The sequence below is a fragment of the Pteropus vampyrus genome, unplaced genomic scaffold (genome assembly GCF_000151845.1).
Source record: "Pteropus vampyrus isolate Shadow unplaced genomic scaffold, Pvam_2.0 Scaffold44, whole genome shotgun sequence".
Classification (NCBI taxonomy): Eukaryota; Metazoa; Chordata; class Mammalia; order Chiroptera; family Pteropodidae; genus Pteropus; species Pteropus vampyrus.
In genome coordinates this window covers 2173417-2196313 of record NW_011888825.1, presented here as the reverse complement: position 1 = coordinate 2196313, position 22897 = coordinate 2173417, and the positions used below count along the sequence as shown (strand labels likewise).

The 22897-nt window shown below is 48.8% G+C and overlaps 1 protein-coding gene across 2 annotated transcripts in view; it reads left to right on the top strand.

Annotated features, from left to right (window-relative positions):
- Positions 1-22897, top strand: part of GAS7 (growth arrest specific 7) — a 205879-nt gene that overhangs the window by 170973 nt on the left and 12009 nt on the right. For both annotated transcript variants that reach the window (XM_023529945.1, XM_011358958.2), the window contains exons 6-9: positions 7010-7099; positions 10389-10504; positions 13157-13231; positions 17963-18041. In XM_023529945.1, the coding sequence (XP_023385713.1) occupies positions 7010-7099; positions 10389-10504; positions 13157-13231; positions 17963-18041 (360 nt within the window). The remainder of the gene's footprint in view (positions 1-7009; positions 7100-10388; positions 10505-13156; positions 13232-17962; positions 18042-22897) is intronic.

Genomic DNA, 22897 nt, shown 5'->3' with positions numbered 1-22897 from the left:
ACTGTGTGAGGTGTAGGTGATAGGACTGATGTCCTATGGCGATCTGTGAATCCGGGCTCTGAAGCCAGAGAGCCAGTTACAGCACCTGTCGGCTGTGCAACAGCCCGGGGCAAGTTTTTCTTCCTCTTTGTGTGTCAATGTCTGCGTCTGTTCAATGAGGAGATGGTGGATGTCAGTGCCATAGAAGCAGTGTAAGGACTGAGTCCATATGCGAGAAGCAAGTGCTCAGTCAGTGCACACTCATATTCTCGTCACCCTGTTTATCAATGAGGAAACTGAGGCACTGAGTCCTACCCTGCCCAGGGCCCCACAGCTGGAAACCATCAGGATTCCAGACCTGTGCTCTTAGACCCAGCAATGCACCTGGTGGAAGTTGCCTCCTGAGGGTGTGGCAGGGTGGCTCAGCCTGAGTGGATGGGATCAGCAGCAGCTTCCTTGTTACTGGAGCTGGTGGGACTGGGCAGGATATGGGCAGGCTTCCCAAGGGCACAGTTCTCATCTTCAAATGGCCACAGAATGCCCCAGAGTGCTGGAGCAAAGCTGGGGCTCCCAAGAGTTCCCTGAAATAGAGGAAAGAGGGAGCACATGAGAGGAGGTGTATATTAGAATTGTGGAAGATAAGTAAAAAGGAGAAATGAAAAGTGAAAAGCAGAGCATGAGTCCTCCCAGAGTTACCTGAAAGGGCTTTGGCGATGGTGCCCAGGCCACCTAATGGGGCCTGAGTTACTTGCTCTGCCTTGTCTTTGAGCCAGAGCTTCAGGATCTGTCAGAGTGGGCCAGGTGTGTCCCAGGGTCTCCTCGGACATCTCACCTTGTCCATCTCTGCCTGGGCATCTTCCCTCTTCCCACTCACCTAAATTGGTTCTTCTCACTAGCTAGCCCGCAAAGTGTAGTCAGCATCTGAAGCCTCTGGAATACTTGTTTAAAATGCAGGATTCTCCATGGAGTCTTAGACCTACAGTGCATCTCTCTGGTTTGCATTGTTACCAACACTCCCAGAGTTTTAAGTAAACACTCAAGCCCTGGTAAATATTTGCTGGGGAAACTGAGGATGGTCGGGACTGTCCAGCAGCAGAGAGTGAAGGACAAAGCCCCGGACTGGACCTGAGTCTGCTAGCTGCCCACCCAGGTGCCCCACAGGTCTCCAGGCTGGAGATGGCTGAGACCTCTGTGTGCCGCCCTCTCCTTCAGCACACAGCACTTGTGCTCCCTGCACACAGCCCCTTCCTCTGGGTTCTGATCCTTCAGAGCTCATGGTCTACAAGGAGGAGATACTGTAGGGCCACTCAGGTTGGGGAAAGGAAGAGGTCCAGGCTCCCGGAAGGCTGAGGCACAGCTACCTCTCTGCTGCTTGTCGGGTTGGGGTAAGCTCATCCCACACTGTATGATCCCAAAGAAATTTGCAGGCCTGGGCCGGAAAGAGTGGTGCATCTAGGTGCCAGCCTGGTTCTCGGTGAGGCTGAGCAGTGAGGACTGAGCTTGATTCTGACTCTCCAGCTTCCCCACCCACTGGTGGCCTGGAGTGAGTTTTGAAAGGGCAAACAAGTGCAGTGGGGTGCTGGGCTTGGCCAATAATAGAGATAGCTGCTTCATCAGAGTGACAGTCCTTGGCGTAAACGTGATGTGTCAGAATCTAGAGGATTCCAGAAAATGGCAACAAAGCCACCAGCCACACTCCTCTTCTGGAAAGAGGAATTCTGGGACTGATGTGGCCTGTTGGGGGCCCTGGAACCCTGTGAGGGAGCTCATGGGCTAGAGGCATGCCCTTGGGATTGTTTATTTCCTGCTTTCACAGACCCAGCTCTGACTTTTTCCCCTCCCTTCCCCACCTAGATAGGCCTCCCTCCAGGAGAAAATCCAGGGCCTGCTTGGTTGTAAAGCCATTGTCTCTTCTGTGCACAGGCGCTGGCCAGATAAGTGGGCGAGGAGCTGCAGCCTCTGCCCTCCAGCACAGCATTTGTGCTGGCCTGGAGCCAGGAATTGGGGGGCAGGACGGGAGTGTGTTCAGGGCCTCCCTAGGTCGGGCCCCTTGGGTGGGTCACATTTGTGTTCAGCCATTCTCATGCCATGGCCAGGTTCCTTAGTGGTGGCTACAGACCCTCCAGAACTCCCCAGTTTTGGGGGGCAGCCCTTGTGGTTCTGACTGCCCCTGTGCAGGATGGCTCTGGAAGAACTTCAGCTGCACAGCGAGCTGTTGGGGAGGGGGTGGGTTCACTCCATTTATCTGAGGGTGCCAGAGTGAAGATGCTGCTGGTTAAGGATGGTGATCTCAGGGCAGGTGAGAGTGGGAGTGGCTCCTGGACCTTTTTCGGAACAGTACACACTGGGAGGCATAACTCCCCTCCCCCCACTCCCTGTTGAACACCCTTTCCAACTTGAGACCCTGCGTCAGGTAGGAATGTGGTGCATGTCTTCGCCTCAGCGTGTTGGAAAGGTAGTGTGACGGGGGTTAAGTGCCCAGGTTGCCTGGCTGCAGACCCTGACTCCACCACTACACAAGCCGTGGGATCCTGTATAAGTTACTTAACGGCTCTGTGTGCTCTCATTTCCTCATCTGTAAAATGGGGGTAACAATAGCACCTGCCTGGCAGGTTGCTGTGAGGATTAGATGAGGTAATACGTGTGAAGCATTTAGGACAGGCTGGCACATTATTAACTCTTGTCAGAGCAGAAGGTGGTTCCCTTAGCACATCCCCTGTGATTACCAGGTGGAGCATGGGATCAAGGCTCTTGTCGTGCCCTTGGGAGGAGGACAAGCTCTGTCCCAGAGGTGCAGAGGTGGTGTTAATCATCTGAAAAATGTCACCCAGGAGGGGCCAGGAATCCACACGTGGAGGTTTCCTTGGGGAAAGGCCTCTCCCACCTTCTTCCCTCTCTAGACTTTAGAGCCCTACTGGATGGAGCCCATGGTCAGCCTGGGGCAGCCTGTCCTTTCCCAGACCTTCTGATCCAGGGACATGTGAACTTTGACTCTGAGGCCTGAGGTCATAGAAGCACAGGATGAGGGTAAGAGTGGCCCAGGAAACTGAGTCTGGACCCTGCTCTGCCACTTTTTAGCTGCGTGATAGTGGGCAAGGGACTTGTCTGTGCATGGGCTTGAACTAGGTCGTTGCCAATGAATATTTCGGCTCTAAATGCTCAGGACATCAGCACACATCACAGCTCTCAGCATCCTCCTCCCCTGCCACAGCCCCCCTCTCCCTGGCATCAACCCCCATCCCCCACCCACATGTTTCTTGTTCCAGTGAATGAAAACAGTCCTGTCCACCCAGGCCAGTTAACGCAGGGGTTCTGAGCCTTGGCACTATTGACATTTTGGGTTGGACATCTTTATTGGTGGGTGGAGGGGAAACTGTCCTGTGCAGTGCACTGGCATCCCTGGCCTCTACCTACCAGATGCCAGTAGCAAATTCACCTTCCTACTCCCCGCCCAGTTGTGACAACCAAAAATGCCTCCAGATTGTCAAATGTCCCTGGGGTGGTGGGGACAGTCAAAGTCACCCCTGGTAAACAGTCAGTGAGTTAACTTCATGGTACTGTGAAGTCTGTCTGCAAAGTCTGTCCCACATTTTTCTGCTCCTTCACTTTACTACAGTGCTCTGAGCCACTGTCACGCTTCCTGGTCACTGGAGCCTCCTGTAGGGGCTGAGGTTGGCTGTATTTTCCGTCCAGTGCATCTTTCACGCTGTAGCAACCCAGTCACATCCCTCCCCTGCCAGAGGTGCTCACTCCTGCAAGGCCCCCTCTGGCCTCAGTGTCGCCTTCTCCCTGACCGTGAGCCCCCGCCCCCGCCACACAGAGCAGCATGCTCCCAACCTTGCGGTGCATCCCGAACCCCTGAGCTCTTTTCCTCCCTGCAACACTCTTCACCTCCCAGCCCCCTGACTGTCTCAATCCTACTCTTAATACCTTAATATCATTCCCTCTGAGATTCCTCCCCTTCCTGGAGCCCCAGCACCCCAGGCTTACCCCAGTGGTAGATTTATCCCAAAGTATTGCAATAACTTATTGTTTGCCTCCTTCGCAAGGCTATAAAACTGTTGAGGGCACAGATGATACCTTCTATCTTTAGCCTTCAGTCATTGCACCAAGAAACATTTACTGAGCACTCGTCAGGTGACTATGCTGTCAAGTAGTAGGGGCATAACAGGGAAACAAACAAAGAGTGGTCTTCCTCCTCTCATGGAGCAGTCTGGCAAGGAAGAGAGATGCTAATAAACAGTCACAAGAAGCGTAATTACAGGTGTACGTGTGCAAAGTTCTGGGAAGATCTAGCGTCGTGCGTGGCACCGAGTAGCCATTCAACAAATGTTTTCGTGGAAAGTAGACGAGCAAGTGTTCCCACTTAAGAGCATCGTGGTTGAGGGCTCGGGTCTGCTGTCAGCCCTCCAGGATTCAAATTCTTCTGTGATCCTTGGTTTCCTCATATAAAATGAGGCCGATGTTACCCAGCTCACAGAGTTGCTGGGGAGATGGAGTGAGAATGCATGCAAAGCTTTTGGCAGGGTGCCTGAGTAAGGACTCCCCAGGAATTCCACGAGTTGATTCAGCTGCCTCCTGGTGCGCAGCGAGGTGCAGTTCTCCAGGCACCCACCAGGGGGTGAAGGGCTCTGGGATTCAAGGAAATTTCTGTAGGAGAGCTGGCAGTGACTAATTCCCAAACCATAGTGACAGAGTCAGCGACAGCCATCCTGGGGCTCCTGACCAGTACCCCCAAGGACTGGTGTCCTTACAGAGTGGCAGAAGCCACAAGGGGGGATGAGGTATTATCTTCTCCCACCCCTTCTCTCCCATCCTAGCTAGCTCTCTTTCAGTGCCTGTTACGGGGCCATTTGTGGACCTGTCACCTTCCAGACCCCTGACAGGGCATTTACACCACTCTGAGTGCCTTCAGCCTTCTAGTCCATGATTCTTATTGCCCAATATAATGTCATAGTTAATTTATCGTTAAGTTTAGTTGAAATTTTAATGTACTACATTATTAAGCAAAATAAAGGTGGACTGTGATCATCATTATTTCTTGACACGACTAGCTGGAGCGTGAAATGAGGACTGTGTGAGACTTTGTATTCCATCCCTTGTTTCTGCGATTTCTGCAGATGAGGCTGACACCACAGTGAGTCGTCAGAGCCCTGAAGGAAACTCACCTTTGGACACACCTTGTGGTGTCAGTCCAAAGAGAGGGGTTGGGAGACTGTTCCCTGATGCTGGGCATTGAAAGGTTGGCCCTCCCCCCAAGCAGGCTCCTGCAGGCCAGTGACACCTTGAGTGGCTGTGGGTACTTCATTGAGAAAAAACTCCTCACCCATGGTGGGTCCCTTAGGCCTTCATCTTGACCTTGATGGAATTCGGTGCTGCCCATCTGCCCTGATCCTTCCTACAGTGCCATGTGTCCCTCCAGAGTGGGAATCTCCACCCTGATTTCAGCCAAATGTCAGCATCCAAGAGGAGGGGGCTCCTTTTCTTGGCTAGACTCTTCCCATGTTCTCCTACCAGGACTGCAAATGAGGCCTGTGCCCCTGGGAGCTAGGGAGGCCTAGATTTCCTTCCAGCCACCCTCGAGCCCCTGAACCAGAGGTCACGGCTAGGAGCCCATGGGTCTGACTCAGCTGGCAGAGGAGTTGGTTTGGCTTACACTGCATTGTTATTGATGTTGTTGTTATTATTAAATTGGCCAACATTTCAGAATTGAGACACTTCAATAAAAATCCCAATCTTCTACTTCTCTTGAGTCATCACATGACCTGATGACACTGGATTTCTCATTCTGGCTTGACAGCAGTTGGTGCGAACTGTGAGGAATCTGCCCCTTAGACACCCTCCCCTTCCCGAAGCAGAGGCTGGTCATCCTCCCCGCACTTAAGGTGCAGTTTCTGAGACATGCGGGCACCTCACTTGTTGCATGAGCTGCCTGGCTTTGGAGTTCGTGGCCTTCGTCTCAAAATTCAGGGTTTTTCTGCATTGTTCTTGCCTTGACCATGTGACACCTGCTTCAGCAGATGCCAGGGCTGCGATGAGGGGTTAAAGACTGACAGGGCTCAGGCCTTGCCTCCCTGAGGCTCTGCAGCTCCCACAAAGAACACACATTAGCTGGCACCAAGGGAGTGGATCTAGGGCTTAAAGGGACATCAGCAGGAGCAGTGGCAAAGCCACTTCCACCACCAGGGGTATGCTTGGGCAGAAAAGTCAGACAGATCCCCAGAAACTTCTGCATTGCAGTCTCCTGGGCTAGGGCTAGCTTCAGAGTACACCTAAATTACAATTTTAACCTCTCTTTGTCCATAGAATACACTTTATGAGATAAAATGCACCAGGTAACCTCTCACCCTTGACCCTCAGCCACATAATTCCTTTCCCTGGAAACAAATGATGTTATCAGCTTCCAGAAGTATTCTATATGTAAATAACCAATGTGTGTGTATCCCCCCCACACACACACACCTTTTTTACACAAATGGTAGCATACAGTAAATACTATTTTACACCTTGCTCCCTCTCCTTCCCTCTTAGTCTATCCTGATAGACCTTCCTTATCAACCCATAAGAACTTTGTCAAAGTGCCTTTCATTGTGGATACGATTCCCATAGATGCCCTTCTTGTAGTTTCTTTTACTGTTCCCCTGCTGATCGACAAAGGAGTTGTGTCCAGCCTTTTGCTATTGTAGATGGTTCTGTGGTGAAAAACTGTGTCTGTATGTCACTGCCCATATGTGCAGGTATATCCGTAGGACAGACTCTTTGGAGTGCAATCACTGCGTCAAAAGCTCTGGGTGTTTGCAATTTTAATAGATCTTGTTACTCTGTCATCCAGAGACTTTGGACAAAAGCCAGACCCTCTGGGGTGGGTGTTAGTGCTGGTCGCCCTTCCTTTGAAATGTTGTCCCCTGGAGCATCTCCAGGCTGATCCTAAAGGCAGATGTCTGTAGTGCTGTATCCCAGGAGCAAAGCCTTCTCAGCTTCTCCCAACCCTCCAGCCAATTAATTTTTCCCCCTGTTCTGTGCCCTACAGATAAACTGTGTGACGTTCCCTCACCCAGACACAATGCCAGAACAGCAGCTGCTGAAACCAACTGAATGGAGCTACTGCGACTATTTCTGGGTAAGTGGTGCCTCAGTTTCTCCTACACCGTGGCCCTGAGGACCAGAAGTCGACATGCAGGAGGGGCATGAGGGCCTTGAGCTCAGAGAAGAGGGATCTTGCCTGTTGAAACCTAAAGGACCAGTAGTAGGTTTAGCCCCTGAGGCAGGATCTTCAGGCCCTCTTGGAGTCCAGATTGTTGTATAAATCTCAGAGAATCAACAGGGTTTTCATTCATGGCAATACAGAAACCCCAGCCAGAAAGTGAGTAAGCTGGAGGGTCACTTTCTTTGCTGCTCAGGCAAGAGACTAGAATCAATTTCAGTAAAGGAGTCTGGGCTGCAGACCTGCTCTGTCACTCTTTTAGGTGACCTTAGACAAGTGCTTCACCTACTGGGCCTCTCTGTTTCCATTGAAGTCACAAGGAGGTTGGGCACAAGGGCCTGGAGAAAGCCCCAGCTTTAACAGTTCTGTCATTCTAGGACTTTTGCACATTGTTTAATGGGTACAGAGTTTCGCAAGAGAAAAATTCTGGAGATGGTGGTGGTGATGGCTGTACAACAGTGTGAACGTACTTAATGCCACTGAACTGTACACTCGAAAATGGTTTAAGATGGTAAATTTTATGTTATGTGTGTTTTTCTACAATTAAATATCTTGACGAATGCATAGTTCACCTCCTCAGAAACTCTGGGAATGGCCCTGGACATTTGCGTTTTAAAGTCAGCAATGACTTTCAAAATGAGATCACCCCATTCTGGAATCATATGGTAGTGAGATGGTTGCACAACGTTGTCAATAGATTAAAAACCACTGAATTGTACACTTAAAACAAACTAACTAACGAACTAACAAAAAAAACACTTTGCAAAGAACCAGAGAAACAATAAATAAATAAAAGTGTTTATTCACCACTGTGCAGAATGGATCTCCTATCCTTTTTTAGATTTGCTAACCGATTACTGGACAATAGCTCTTTCTTTCTTTCTACCGAATCAGTTGTGCTTTAGAAGATAATCCACGATTCCTGTTTCCCCCTGGTAGGGACAAGTCTTATGGCTCAGCTGTGTTTCTTCCAGATCTGAGATCTGTGCAGAGGCAGCAAACATTATAAAAAGAGCTCTGGCTTTAGCATCAGACATACCAAGGGGCTGAGCTCAGAGGCCAGGGTGAACAGGGGTCAGAATGTGAAAGACTTCACAGGCCTTGTAAGCACATTGGGTTTTATTCTGTTTGCAGTAGAAAGATATCGGAGGGTTTTAAGTGGAAATGTGATGTGATCTGATTTATATGCATTGGGCAGTGAGGACTGTGAGTAGGCAGGGGCGCCAATTAAGCAGGTGGCTGCGGGACATCAGGAAGGATCATGGCAGCGTGGAGATGAAGAGAAGGAGCTGGGTTAGGAGACGTCAACCCTAAAGAAGGAACTATTGTTCAGGGACGAGCAAGAGGCCTGGGAATGGGCACCCAGGAGCTGGAGGTCAACGTACAGGGTATTGCGGGGGTATCGGGGAGCGTGTGACCCTGCTGTGGCTCAGCAGCATCCAGGAACTCAACACTTGTGGGTTCTCATCTTAATTCTAGCTCTCCTGGGACTCTGATACTTTCTATGGGGTTTTATCTCCGTGACCATCAAGGCCTTTTCTTCTAATAGAAATCTCTCTGCTAACGCAGCCATTATAGCCCATTGCCTCATACCAGTTTTTTTCCAGTATATCCATCCTATGCGGGGGTAGGGGGGCAGATTGGGGCTCAGTACTGTGTATAATGTTTCTTTTGCTTTTGTATCAAGATGCAGCTTTCATGTAATGAAATGTACAAATCTTAAATATACTTGGAGAAACTTTTAAACAGCAAGGGCAGCCCCACTGTGACATCATACACTCCAGTGGTGGGGCTCTCCCTGTCACAGAGGTACCGAAGTGTGACTCAGAGGGTCTTGGTTCAGGGCAGCTGACGAAAGGATCCCACATTGGGAGGGAGCAAGGAGGTGTCTGTAAAACGTTTTACCTACTTGACAGTGATAAGTGGGCTTCTCTCCAGGCATCCAACCCCTTTCCATTCCCTGTCTGAAACATTTTCTGGAAGGGATCTTACTGATACAACCCACTCCTATTTCAAGGGGTGGGAGGCGGGAAGATGCAGCCTGGGATTAGAAAGACCTGACTGCATCACCCAGTGGCTGAGCTGACCCTAGCCCAGGATTCTCACCGTTGCATCTGCACCTCTCTGTGATGTCAAAGGACATATTTTTAACTCCTTCCATTGAGTATAGAGGCATTTGACCCTGGATCCTGGTGGGGAAAGGCTTTAACGGAGGAGTTGCCAGTCAGGTCTCAAGCAGGCTCTGCAAGTTGTTCTCCAGCAGCCATGGCTGTGAGGGCAGGGAAGGCCATGCTGGAAGTACGAGCAGGAAAGAGGTATTCGGGCATTCTTGAGGAAGTGGAGGAAAAATGAAGCAAAAGCACTTAATTTGAAATTTTAAGAGTATTTGCTTGCAAAATGGATTGGATTCTAAGTATCCATTTCATTGACTTGGCCATCTTCTCTGAGTCCTTTCATTTAAAAATAATTAACAGTCGATACTATTTATTGAGTATTTAGTATATACTGAGCAGTGTGCTAAGCCGTTTCCACATGTCATTTATCCCAAAATGACCATATGTGGTGGGGGCCATTATTTCTCCAATTTCACAGATGAAGTGGCTTAGGCTTGGAGTGACTGAAGAACTTGCCTGAGGTCCCCCAGCTGGGACGTTAACCCTGGCAGCCTGCCCTTTTCCACTCTGATTTCCCTTCGATCCAGTTTCTCCCCAGAAGCCACTATGATCTTTTATGAACGTGCATTGGATGATGTCACTGCCTGTCCAGTGCTAGAAGCTGACAGGAAATGGATGGCTCAGGGTTAGGGGCACATGCCCCAAGGTCACAGACTGTCTCAGCATGCAGTCGGGGCTCCCTAGGGAGTCTGGCCAGCCTCAGCAGCCACCTGGTGGAAAGTAATAGGCTATTGGGGATCAGAACTTATGCTCCTGGCCACTTGACCTTCCTCTTTTTCCCCAGATTAGGAGGTTGAGGGGCACGGACATGGGGTAGCAGCGGCCGTAAGGGCTTTAGGCATCAGGGAGCACATGGGAGTAGGGGCACCAGGAGAGACACGAGTTGGGGCAACCAAGACTGCTGCTCCCATCCTCCTGCTTCGGCTGAGGTTGGAGTTGCCAAGTACATCTGGGTCCCTTCTGGGTTCTGTCTACCCTTTCCTGTGGCTCCAGCCATCACCTAAACTCTCCTGCTTCTGTTTCCTTTCCAGGCTGATAAGAAGGACCCCCAAGGCAATGGCACTGTGGCTGGGTTTGAACTGCTGCTTCAGAAACAACTGAAGGGCAAACAGATGCAGAAGGAAATGTCAGAATTCATCCGGGAAAGGTAAGGCCTGGGCCCTCCCATGTCCAGAGACTGGTGGCAGCCCCCAGGTTGGCCCCTTAGCCTGAGGGGCGTGAGCATCAGGAGCGAGCACTGTATATCCAGTACTGGGCTTAGGTAGCACCACATGAGACTGGAGTCACAAACTCAAGGCCCTTAGGACAGATTGACCAGCAACTGTGTTGCTTTGGCCAGTGTAGTATTTTTAAGATTTGAGTCAACAATTTTTTTTAACTGGTAGGTTTTTACATTAAAATCTCGATATCTAGCATTTCTGGAGAAAGCAGTAAGTTGGGGAACGGGAGCTCTGCATCCCTTACACAACAGTTGGCTGGAGCTGAGTAGCAGCTGCCCCTGTGGAGGGATCGTGTGTTCCCCATTTGCCACAGTCTCCGCCACTCCCTACTGTCTCCCCACACGCACTGATTGGCTCCTTTACTTACCTACATGGCCCTCATTTGCAGCATTGTGCCTTATAACGAAAGAGGTGAATGTTACCTTTCCATTCACCTTTGAACCAAAACTGTGTCCTGGGCCTAGGCATACAGAGCCCCCCTCCGGCCCTCCCCGCCTCCAATCCCATCCCTGCCTCAAGGAGCTCAGGCTAATGGAAGAATCAGGTAAGGTGATTATGATAAGTGCAAGGATTAAAATAGTGGTTTATTTAAACATAGATGAGGAAATGATAAATTCAGCCTGATGGAACTGGGAAAAGCTACAAAGAGAAGTTCCTTTTCTACCTCTCTCTCCAAGTTCTGAAACCCTATTAAACACACACTGACGTACCCACACACCTGCATCACCACCACCCCCCACATGCACATTCTCCCACCCCACCACACACACTCACGTGTGCTTGCACACACACACAGCTTTCTAACTGGAGTTTCCAGGACTCACTGGAAATATTTACAGTAAATGGCAATATATTTTTAAATATTTCTTTTTTAATTATAACAACAATAATCGAGTAATAATTCTTTGTCATCTCAAAGCCCCTCTTTTCCCTAGGAGGCCCATTATCTATTTGTATAATGAAATCTTTATTTTATGACCTATTAAACTGGTAGGGAAATGAGAGGTTGCATAGCTCAGGTACAAGAAAACCATAGCGTAAAACAGGCAAATCGGAAAATGGTTGTAAAAGCCAAAGTTTGAACACATTTATGGTTTATACTTTTGTGAAAACATCGTGTTTGCAAATAAACGGAATCTGCCATTTGAGAACTGTGGTCTTCCCTGAGAAATGCAGACTCCGGCAATTTTTCTCAGTCCGTGTGAGATCTTGGAGGGAAGGCCTTTCAGAGCTGGGAGAAATGAGAACTGAGGCGCAGAGTGAGGTCAGGGGGCAGACACCTGGTGGTTTGCTGTGGCCTCAGCATAAGGAAGCGGGCAGGGGGTGAAAGTGATGCCAGCCCTAGCTCCGGAGGTGACACTCAGCAAGCAGACAGGCTTCATACCTGATACGTGTGGTTGGCATGGAGGATACCTTGGAGGTTTGAAATTAAGAGTGTGACATGGTTCGATCTTTTCTCCAGAGAGATTTCTGGCCACAGGCTGGAGGCTGCAGGCTGGCCATCTCTGTCATCTTGAGGAGATGGGGCTCAAGGCAGAGTGAATAGAGAGGAAGTGATGAGGCAGGAGATGGACTTGAGAGGACATAGAGACCAGCCAGAGATGGCACTGAAAGCAAAGCAGAGAGAAAAAGAACAAGATTGTGGGTCTCTCAGTGCCAAATTGTGACATAATTAGTACTCAGAATGCTGCCATGGGACTTGGTCAGGCCGTCAGTGTCTACATCATCACACCTTTTGGGCAGCAGCTTCTGAGTGGCCAGGAAGAAAATGCTGCAGCCCTGTTTTTCCATTTGTCGAGTGGTGAACCAGGGGCTCTGTGAGGCCGGCTCTGGTTGTCACAGCACAGCTCCCTCATTTCCCACGTGGGTCCTGAGGACCGCTTAAGCAGCGAACAATACTTCTGACAACACATTGAACACGGATGTGCCAGATATTACAGAACACTCCCCGGAGAGTTGCCTTGAAAGTGTGTCAAGGGCCTGCCTGCTGGAAGCAAAATCCAAGGCAACTTCCCTCTCCGGGGAAATGGAACCAGCCGGCTCTGGACATTGCCTGGTTTCCATGGAAATACTTATGCCCTGCAGCTTGACAGTTAGAGGCACTGGGGGCTGGGAAACCATAGGGAGAGGTTCTGCTTTTGCTTCTGAGGGGCCGATGCCTCCTTGGAGGGTCTTAACCCAGAGCACTGGGCTGAAAGGGAGAGGAGGACAGCACTGGGCATTCCTGTCGTCCATGCTGATTACATTCATTTATTCAAGCACTGCGCCTGCCATGTGTCCAGCCCCGTGTTCAGAGTTGTGCAAGTGACAGCGCTTCACTCTCACAGCCTAGGGAGACAGATAGGACTATCCCATTTTGCAGATGAGGAGATGGAGGTTCAGACCATTTTGTTCATTCATTCAGCAAATATTTATTGAGCTCCTACTGTGTGTCAGGCAGACAGAAAAACAGCCATGTACTCTCAGAGCTTATGGTCTAGTGCGTTCCTTAATATGGTTAATAAGCGGCAAGGCTGCAGGTTGGACCCACAGTCTAGTATGGAGAGCTGCCATGTTGGTTTTTTTTTTTCCCTTTACAGGATAAAGATTGAAGAAGAATATGCGAAAAACTTAGCTAAGCTGTCTCAGAACTCCTTGGCCGCACAGGAAGAAGGGTGAGTGGGGAGGACAGTGATGGGAGTGGAGAAGGAGAGGGGACACTCAAGAAGGGAGACCCTTTTTCACTGATCGCTGATTGGATGAGGAAGTTTCCACAGGCTAGCTCAAGGTGGGGTCCCATCCTCAGGGTGGGCATTCATGGCTCAAGCTTGGCACCCATGATTTCAGGTGTGGGCATGTGTGCTCAAGGTTGGCACTTACTTTGTCTTCCCTCTCAGGGTCAAGGGCCTCCTGCCATGTGCTGGAATATGTTAGGGTCCCCTCTGCCCTGTTCACTGGTACCTGGGCACCAGCTCCCAGAAGGCTACCCCCCGTTCTCCTTTCTCTGAGGGCAGGCTGGTAGGAACCTCGATGTGAAAGGATTCTTCACCTGGCCTCTTGTTTAGAATTCCCTCCTATGGGCCTTAGGCCCAGGCTCCCTTCCCTGGCTAGCCTTGGGTGGAACCTGGGCTGGAGAAAGCTCAGCCCCACCCTCCTAGCCACAGAAGGATCCCTAGTAGAAGGAAGACCATAGCCTTCTCTGCTCTATCTTGTTAATTAAGAGTTTCAACATGCTGGTGGGAACATAAAATGCAGCCACTGTAGAAAACAGTTTGACAGTGCCTCAAAAAACTAAATATTTATGACCCAGAAATTCCACTCCTAGATTTTTGCTCAAAAGAATTAAAAGCAGACACTCAAATACATGCTCGTGATTGCCCCTAGCAGCCCAATTCGCAATAGCCAGAAGGTAGAAACCACCCAAATCCATGAAGGAATGAATGGATAAACAATTGTAGTTTATCCACGTTGGATATATGGATATATGATGGAATATTATTCAGCTATAAAAAGGAATGAAGTACTGATCCATGCTACGATGTGGATGAAGTAAAAGAAGCAAGACACAAAGGTTGTATATTGTATAATTCCATTTATGTGAAACATCCAGAATAGACAGATCCATAGAGACAGAATGAAGATTGGTGGTTCCCTGGAGTTGGGGGTTTTTAGGGGACGGGAGAGTAACTGCTTAATGGGTATGAGGTTTATTTTGGTGGGGGTGTGTATTCACTGTAACAATATCACAGAGTCACTGTGTGGCTTAAACAACAGAATCTTAATAACAATTCTAGGGGCTGGTAGTCCAAGATCGAGGGGCCAGCAGGGTTGGTTTCTGGTGAGAGCCATCCCCTTGCGTTGCAGGCTGTGCCTTCTCACTACAATCTTTCCTTGATGAAGAGAGAGAGCAAGGTCTCCAGTGTCTCTCATAAGGAGGACACAGAATCCTGTCAGATCGGGGCCCTACCTTTATGACCTCATTTAACCTTAATTAACATAATAGAGGGCCCATGTCCAGACAGCAGTCACACTGAGGGGTTAGGGCTTCAACATAGGAATTTGCGGGGACACAAACATTCACTCCATAATAGGGGATAAAAATGGTTTGGAAGTAGAGGTGGTGGTTGCACAACATAGCGAATGTACTAAATGCCATTGGATTGTTCTTGTTAAAATGATTGATTTTATGTTGTGTGAATTTCACTTCAAAAATAAAAACAACGGCTCAGGAAGTTAGAGCTCAAAGGTCCCCAGGGTCCTCAGTCTAGTCCAACCTCCAGTGCAGAGTCTGAAGCCCTCCTGTAAGGGCAGTGAGCTCCAGAGGAAGGAAGACCTTCTGTGATTGTCAGAGAGCTGTGATGTTACACAAGTCCAGATCTGCCTGCATGGCTTGAAATCCCCCAGGGGACGGGGCTTTGCCAACCAAATGTGGCTTTGATTAAGGCCTCTGCATGGGCTCACTGCGCAGCCAACAGGCCGCCTCCGAATGGTTTCTACTGACCGCCAGCCAAAGGCCTCAGGGCGACCCATCAGGGCCAGTGTCTCTTCTACAGAGATAAATGAGGTTACCTCTGGCCCCCTTCTGTTTTATATGCTGGGCCTGAGAGGAGGGCAGGAAAGGGGCTCAAGAGGGAGTTGCCCTTCCTCCCTGGGCAGGGGGCTTTTTTACATATTTCCATGCCTTGTGACTGCAGTGCTGCCCCAGCGTCTTCCCGCTTCCAGCTCCTCAGCCTGGGCTGCTGCCAAGTACACTCCGTCCTGCCAACATGCACAGCATATGCTCCCAACTGAACAAGTCAGGCTTGCACCACCGCACTGTACACACATGCACCTACAAACATAGGGCAACCCTGCACACGCTCACGTTTGTGCATGGATGCTACTTACCTCCAACATGGCATGAACATGTGCCCCATCGCCACTGCACACACACGCTAACCCCAGGCACACGCTCCTTCCGGCAGGCACTGTTGGGATGTGGGGCGTGAACACATGGCCCCCTACTTACAATGCGTCACAACACTGTTTTGCATTTATACACAGCTTTGGACATTGGCCCAGTTTGGCTTGAAACTTTCAAAGCTCAGTGCTGGAGCCTAGAAATTCAGGGCAACCTTGGAAGGTGCCGATAGGGACACTTGAGCTGCTTTTGCAACTCAGGTGCTGTATTCAAATTGATTCCATAGGATACGTGCACATTGGCACGTGTAAACAGAATAATGTTATTTATTTTCTGCCTTCAGTTTTTCTCTCCTCTGTGGAAAGGAAATGGGATTTTGGTCTTTTCTGGTTGGTAATTGTGACAGTAACGTGCATTTTGCTTTGGCATGCCTCGGACCATATATTGGAACAGAACTATATCTCAGATTTTATTTTTTCCATTAACTACTTATCAGATGAAAAGTATCTCTTCAAATGAGAGAATTTCTAAATTGCTTTTTTCTAAATTGTGAAGTGCTTCGAAGGGGCCTGGAATATTGGAGTGGGGGTGTGCATGGGGGATGTATTAGCTTAGACAGGCCATTTGAATGACGTCCTCTCACTCTGAATGCCCAGGCTGGAGACGAGGCCAAGAACGTTTTCCTGAGTGTGAAACAGCTTCCTCCTATCCTCCCAGTAGCCCTCAGATGACATTCTCAGGCCACCACATGCTCCACTGGTTGTAGACTCGCACATCCTCGGTACTATCGGGACCTTTGCGGCTTGCGGGCTCTTATTTCACCTTCTGGAGGCTCATATGTAGCTCAGTTGCAGGGATGAACCCCTCCCCATCACCCTTTAATCAAGTTCCCACTCCTGCTGAGACTGCTTCTGGAAGCTGTGTGTAGTGTTGATTTTCACTTTAGGTCTGTGATCCATCTCGAGATAATCTGTGTGTATGGCATGAGGTCAGGGTCAGGATTTCTTCTTTTCCTCTATGGACATACAGTCATAGCTGCACCATTTGTTAGAAAGACTGCCCATTCTCCATTGAGATAATTTGGCATCTTGTTGCACAGCAGTCACCTGCATCTGTGAGTCTGTTTCTGGATCTGGTATTCTGTTCCCGTATCTGTCTGATGACCACATCTGCTTCCACCCTGTCCTTCCCCTGCCCTGGACCTCCCACCCATCTGCTGGATCAGATGGGGAGCCAGACTGTCCAGAGCTGCCCCAGCTGTGATCAAAGGAATCAGTTCTGCTGGGTAATTCTCAGCTGTTGGCTTCTCTGCTTGAAACTCAGAACCCTCATAGCATGCTATCTTTTAATCAGCTTTTGCCACTTGTATTTAATGAAGTCTCTGGAGGAAGTGGCTTTTTGATGAAATGAAGTCAACTGAACATTCAGCCTGGGTTTCCTAGCTGGGTGGAGAGGTCTTGAGCAAGGTATCAGGGGGATCATTTGAAAGGTAGGTGAGGTTAAAGAATTGCAGATAATAAGAATGTAGCCTGGGGGCCTACATTCCAAAGTCTTGGAGACTTAAGGAGATAGCTTCTACTTGAAGCATCTTAGAGTGGAAAGTGATTTACCTTAGAGCAAGGGTCCCTAACTGCCCACCCCGGGCCCACAGAGCAGGAGGTGAGCAGCGGGCAAGCAAGCGAAGCTTCGTCTGTATTTGCAGCCGCTCCCCAACCCTAGCATCACCACCTCAGCTCCACCTTAGATCATCAGGCATTAGATTCTCATAGGAGCACCAGTTCCTGGTGCCAAAAAGTTGGGGACCACTGCCTTAGAAGACTCTGTCATTCTCTAGTAAGCCGTGTGTAACACTAGGGCTCATAATGCAGAACCAGTACCAGCAGAGGGCCACACTTATGATGATGGAGAACTTTCTCTGCTGTGTAGCCATCCCTAGGAGGTCCCTACACCCAGATGGTCCTCATTTACCCCTCCTGGAAGTCATGCTGTTAGAGATTTGCCTGCAAGCAGGGCTATGTGGTACTTTCCATTTGAGAAAAGGCTGTTCCCTGAGAAGTCATCTGTCCTCCTTCCATGATTTACCAGCAGATGTTTGCACCCTTTGTCAACAAACCAGGGAGGGGAGATGGCAAGACATGAGGAGAGCAGTTGGCCAGTTATCAAGGCCCTTCTGCTGCTGCACCCCACCTTCCTCGTATCACCCCAGTCTTCTGGGTTTCTGAATATTTCCCCAACCACTCAACTCTCTGCCATAATCTGTTCTCTCAGCTCCAGAGATCTTCAGCTTTGTTTGGAATGGCTCATCTGGCCCCATGAGTTGAAACACAGTGCCCAAGTTTGTTTTCTGGTTGGCCTCTGCCTCATCCAAGCTCACAGTCTTGGGTGTTATGTGCTTTCTCAAGATTCGGGGTCACGACCCACCATTATGCCTCAGGAAGGGCTGTGGTCTCAGACATGAGGTCACCGCTGCTCTCTCTGGGTCTGACAGTCTCCTTTCGTGTTGTAGCTCCCTGGGAGAAGCATGGGCGCAGGTGAAGAAGAGCCTTGCAGATGAGGCAGAAGTTCACCTCAAGTTCTCTGCCAAGGTAATCCCTCTCCACAGCCTCTCTGGGTTGGTCTTGCACAGAGGTGTGTTCTTAAATGTTTAACAGCTGTCTCTCCAGCCTGTGATGTTGGCCAATTTCTGCGATGTAAATTTCAAGAGTCAGGAAGCTGTGCACAGTAGCAAGCTATTGGACAGTGCTTCTACCCTACCAACACAATAGTATCAATAACCAGAAATATCCATCAAGAGCATAGATGATGGTAAAATATAGTTAGTGATACATGCTGAATATTTAATACCCTTGTTTTTATAATTTATTAATTTTAAATTTAGTTAATTTTTAATACTGGCTGCCTTTAGCAAACAGCTCACAAAATTCCTACAAATGTAACAGCTGGCTTCGGTGAGCCAGTAAAGCTGCCCCAGCACACCTCTGCGAGGTGAAGGTGGGCTCCCCTTAACTCCTCAGGTGAGCTTCTGAGTGATGAAACCCTGCTGCCATGTTGCTGGGCTTTCAAAATACCACGTTGGTATTTTCTACTTCGTCTTGGTGTCAGGAAAGACTAGACTATGCCAAAGAGAAAACTTTTTATTTTTGCTTTCTTTGTTTTGTTATAAAATTTCGGTCTAGGTAACAGCCTTCTTTCCTTTGGTTCTAAAGACTCTAGCACCAAGACCCTTAGGGCAGTGATATTTCTATCCCGCTTTCTCTGCCCTTGGTATTCAGGGTTCTGCCCGGTACATGGTAGATGCTCAGTAAATATTTTCTGAGGTAATGAATGAACGGGACCCTCTGACTATCTCCTCTTGACCCCCCTACTCTTTTCAGTCCTACTTTCTCTCCAGATTTCCCCATATTTCCAAATGATCCTTTCTTCCCCATACCCTGGCTCATATCTCCACATTCCCTCTCAGGCTCTTAGCTACTTTTCAGGAGAAAAATTAACCAGGTGTCTAAGTGAAATAATTCACACCAAAGTACGCGGGACTGGTGGGGCTGCCCACTAGCGTACTTGCCTTTAAAGGAAGAGAGATTCCTGACAGTGGCTCTGTCCTCAGTGACCTTTGCCTTCTCGGTCCACACTCTTCCCCCTGCTCTCCCACTAGCACTGGTCAGAAACTGCAGTGTGAGAGGGCACTCAGACAAAGTGCTTCACCTCTCCAAGCCCCCATTTTTAAATTAGGGGCACACCCACCCATTTTACTTTTTGAAAGTAGCATCCGTCAAAGATGGCTGCTCCTTCTTGGAGCATCCACACTCAAGGCTCACAGGTTCTATCTCTTTTCTAGTGCTTTACCAACAGCAGTTGCAGTTCCGGCCTTTGGGGTCCCCACGGAATATGCACTGTTGGAGGACAGGAGTCTGGCTTTGTACCAGCCCTCCCCACACCCACTCATAATGGTTCCCTGCACACACAGGGCAGAATGAATGGCTCAAATGGCCAAGACATGTGAAGGAGCTTTAGAAGGATCTGGGATGCTTTTAAAGGATGTTAGTGCCCCAAGAGTGACTTGACACCCAGATGTGAGTGAGAATTCCTGGCTAACAATGGCACAGACGCTGTATACACCAAGTACTTTCCAAGGAAATTGCCGCTCAAGCTCTGAGGGAAGGGAGCTCCTGTGAATTAGGTTCTTTTCTGCCTTGCATACAAAACAGCAAGTTATTTTTAAGCTTCAGATCATGGGTAGTGTTTCCTCTAGATCTCCCTTCGACCCTAGCCTGCAGCAGCTCTGTTCTCTGCATGGTAGAAACCTCCTTTGACTGGGAGGATGAATGGGAAAGCTGCCATCGTGGTGAGTGGGGCTGGGAGCCAGACCTACATGAGCGTCTGAAAGGGCTCCTGCTAGATCCCCAGGAATCCTGGTGGCATTTACTTCCCATCAGCAGGACCCCTAATTCTGGGTTGTTTTATTGAGTACTCGGGTGACAAAACACTCTCCAATGCTGTTTTCTTCTGCTGTTTCCTTTTACTACTACTGCTCGCACCAACACTTCCGGCCATCAAACGGTTTTCCCACACTGACCCAATTCTCTGACACCAGCTGGGTGTCTTACAACATAATGCAATTCGTACCCTAACTACGTGGAGTTAGCATCAGATCCCACAAGTTAAGGACTCAGCCCCACAAGACTACCCCCATTTCAGATGCCAGTTGCAAGTACTGGGTCCCCAGGTTACCCACACTTCTGTGACGTGGTTACAGATTTGGGGTTCTCACAACCCCCTTCTCAGGTTTGATAATTTGCTGGAATGGCTCACGGAACTCAGGGAAACACGTAGCTTTACTGGTTTATTGTATATTAAAGGATATGATAGATGACACAGACGAACAAGCAGATGAAGAGATACGTAGAGCAAGGTCTGGAAGGGTCCTGAGCGCAGGAGCTTCTGTCTCTGTGGAGATGGGCTGCGTCACCCTCTGGGCACATGGATATGTTCACCAATCTCGAAGTTCTCTGAACGCTGTAGTTTACAGATTTTTATGGTGGCTTCATCACATAGGTATGATCGATTATTTAACTCCATCTCTGGGCCCTCTCCCAGAGACTGGGGAGTGGGGCTGAAAGTTCCAAGCTTCTAATCATGGCTTGGTCTTTCTGGCGACCAGCCCCCATCCTGAAGCTATTCTGGAGCCCACCAAGAGTTGCCGCATTCGAACAAAAGACACTCCTATCACCCAGGAAATTCCAAGAGATTTAGGAGCTCTGTGACAGGAGCCAGCGTCAACAACCAAATTAGAACAAAAGATGCTTCTAGCACCCTTATCACTTAGGAAATTACAAAGGTTTTAGGAGCTCTGGCCAGGGCCCAAGGACAAAGGCCAAAATACATGCTTGTTATTATATTACAGTATCACAGTCATTTAAGTGTTCTAGATAGCTTCATGTAGGATGATAGAACTCATTTCTCTTATCAACCACCCTGCAAAACAGTATCTCCATTTCACAAGTGGGAAGGGGTAGAGAGGTTAAATTGTCACATGGCCTTGAGGGCTCAGCTACTGAGGAGGCAGTGGAAAGGACCGAGTGACGAGTGATGTGGAGACGTAACCCCCAGACTTTTTCTCAGGAAGACCAGTGACATTTAAAGCACAAAACCCTGTTCTGAGGAGCACTATCTCTAAGGGGCTGTCCAGAGTGGTGCAGCTGGCCCTCCAAATGCCCACGACGTTGTAAGTCAGGGCTGGCTTCACCCTTCAGCTGATGGAAGGCTTATGAAGAATGTTCATGGAACAGGTTTTTTATGAGAACCTCTGCTGCTTCCAGCCTGCTGTCCATGTTGGTGGCCTCAGGCAATCGCAATTGCAGCCCAGTGGTTGTATGGCTATTCTTTGAAAAGAAAGGGGTATTCTCCTCCATGGATAATATGGCTCCCGTATGCATGAGACCCATTTAACCTCTGCACGAGATTCATTTAACCTCTGCTCCTAAAGGCTAATTAAAATTCTGCTGTTCTGTGTCAGGAATATGGGCTCTTAAAGAAATGCAGTTTTGTTTTTACAGTCTTTCAGGCTTTTCTAGTCTATAGCTCAAGCCATTGTTAATAGCAATAGGCTGCTAAAAAGAAAAATAAGATTGCGGTATACAAAGGAAGTTATACCTGGCTCTTGCTGAAGAAGGGAAAATGGAAAAATTTCTGATGGGAGAAAAGCTGATCATGCAAGTAGAGGTCATACGTTCAGTCAGGATTTTGAGGGGAGAGCGGGAATCAGGAGACACGAGTCTCTATCACTAAGCTTGCTATCACTAACCACCTTTCTGACTTTGGGCGTTACTCAGCATCTTTGAGGTTCCGTTTGAAATTTATTTGACTATGACCCACACTAACACGTTTTACATGGCCACCCAGAACACGCAGGTATCCACACCCCATCTCCACATACAGGTAGATACGCATGCATGTAGCCAGCACACACATTTCATGAAACAGCTCTTCTCTTTCTGCCTAACATGCATTCTGATATTTTCCTCATCTCTGGTCTACTCCCATCAAAAAGCTGGTCTACCTGAACCAGCTTTTTGGTCCTCAACTGATTTCACAACTCTTAGCAACCCACCATTTGAAAAGCCCTGGACCAGGTGGTCTCTGAAATCCCTTCCTCCTTGAGGTTTCTCGTGACCTCTTCTGATGCGTGAGGTGAAAGGAGGAGGAAGTGGAGAGTACAGGAGTTTCAAGAAGGCAAACTGGCTTCAAAATCCTGCCCCCCGCAAGACAGGCCGGCTCAAGGGTTCACGAGGAAAGGCTTCTGGAAGGACTTCTGACCTCCAGTTAAAGGAGAATGCTTAAAAGTTAAGAATAAGTATAAATAGAAACCCAGCCACTTTTTTTTAAAGACAAAATCATCTCTTTTATAAGTACTTAAAATATAGAGGGGAAATCCAAGGGATTGAATCACCTCTGACAGTGAGTAACATTATGTTTCCAGAATGTCATTTAGAATTTGGGGAGAGCATTTTGGTGTATTGGCTGATTCACAGAGCCTGGGGCTGGGGCCTCGGAATCCTGAATGTTGAAAAGCCCCTCTAGGTCACTCTTGGGCACGTTGAAGTCTAGAAATCAACTCATTTTTCAGGTCCTCATAAACCTCAGAGTTACTGAGTCAGCAGGCCGAGCAAGTTCCCTCATAGATCCCCCAGGTTAGGAGCAGATTCTCATGGTAGCTGAGTTATACAGTGCCTCCTCCTCAGCAAACACCTGTGTGGGACAGGGGACAGGGGCTTACGGGCCCTCTGTAGCTCTCAAGTTTGTAGCATCTTACAAACTGCCACCAGGTGGCGGTGATTTCCTATACAAGGAAACTGCAGAGGCTCAAAAAAAGGATAGCAGATATTTATAATATAAGGAGAGGGGCATTTGGATGGCTCTGCTCCCTTTTAAACCTTCGAAGTTT